Here is a 301-nt window from a genome sequence, read left to right as displayed (position 1 = left end):
TTTCCCACATTCTTTGTCAAATATATATATACACAAGTGTGAATTACCACTAGAATAATTTACTAAAGCAAATTCTCTATCAACAGTCTCTCACCATGGCAGCTATGAATATCAAGACCCGAAATCTGAAGAAGAAGTGTAAGTAGAATCTATCTTATGTAACTGCTAGTAGATGCTTATAGGTTTACCAGTGAAAAAAATAAAATAAATTTGCATTGCTACAAGTCAAAAGAGAGAACTGTTGCTCTGAAGAGGAAAGGAATTAGGCACAATTACAAGTATTGGTTTATTACCTGTTACA

General features: G+C 32.6%; 1 protein-coding gene across 1 annotated transcript in view; it reads left to right on the top strand.

Moving 5' to 3' along the window:
• The window catches only part of LOC119591410 (adrenodoxin-like protein 1, mitochondrial), a 5,741-nt gene that overhangs the window by 1,822 nt on the left and 3,618 nt on the right, over positions 1 to 301 (top strand). Inside the window, exon 2 of the mRNA XM_037940152.1 lies at positions 87 to 138. Coding sequence (XP_037796080.1) covers positions 87 to 138 — 52 coding nt within the window. The remainder of the gene's footprint in view (positions 1 to 86; positions 139 to 301) is intronic.

Source organism: Penaeus monodon, chromosome 28, assembly GCF_015228065.2.
Source record: "Penaeus monodon isolate SGIC_2016 chromosome 28, NSTDA_Pmon_1, whole genome shotgun sequence".
Taxonomy (NCBI): domain Eukaryota; kingdom Metazoa; phylum Arthropoda; class Malacostraca; order Decapoda; family Penaeidae; genus Penaeus; species Penaeus monodon.
The sequence above is the reverse complement of the archived record's forward strand: the minus strand, read 5'-3'. Positions and strand labels throughout refer to the sequence as shown.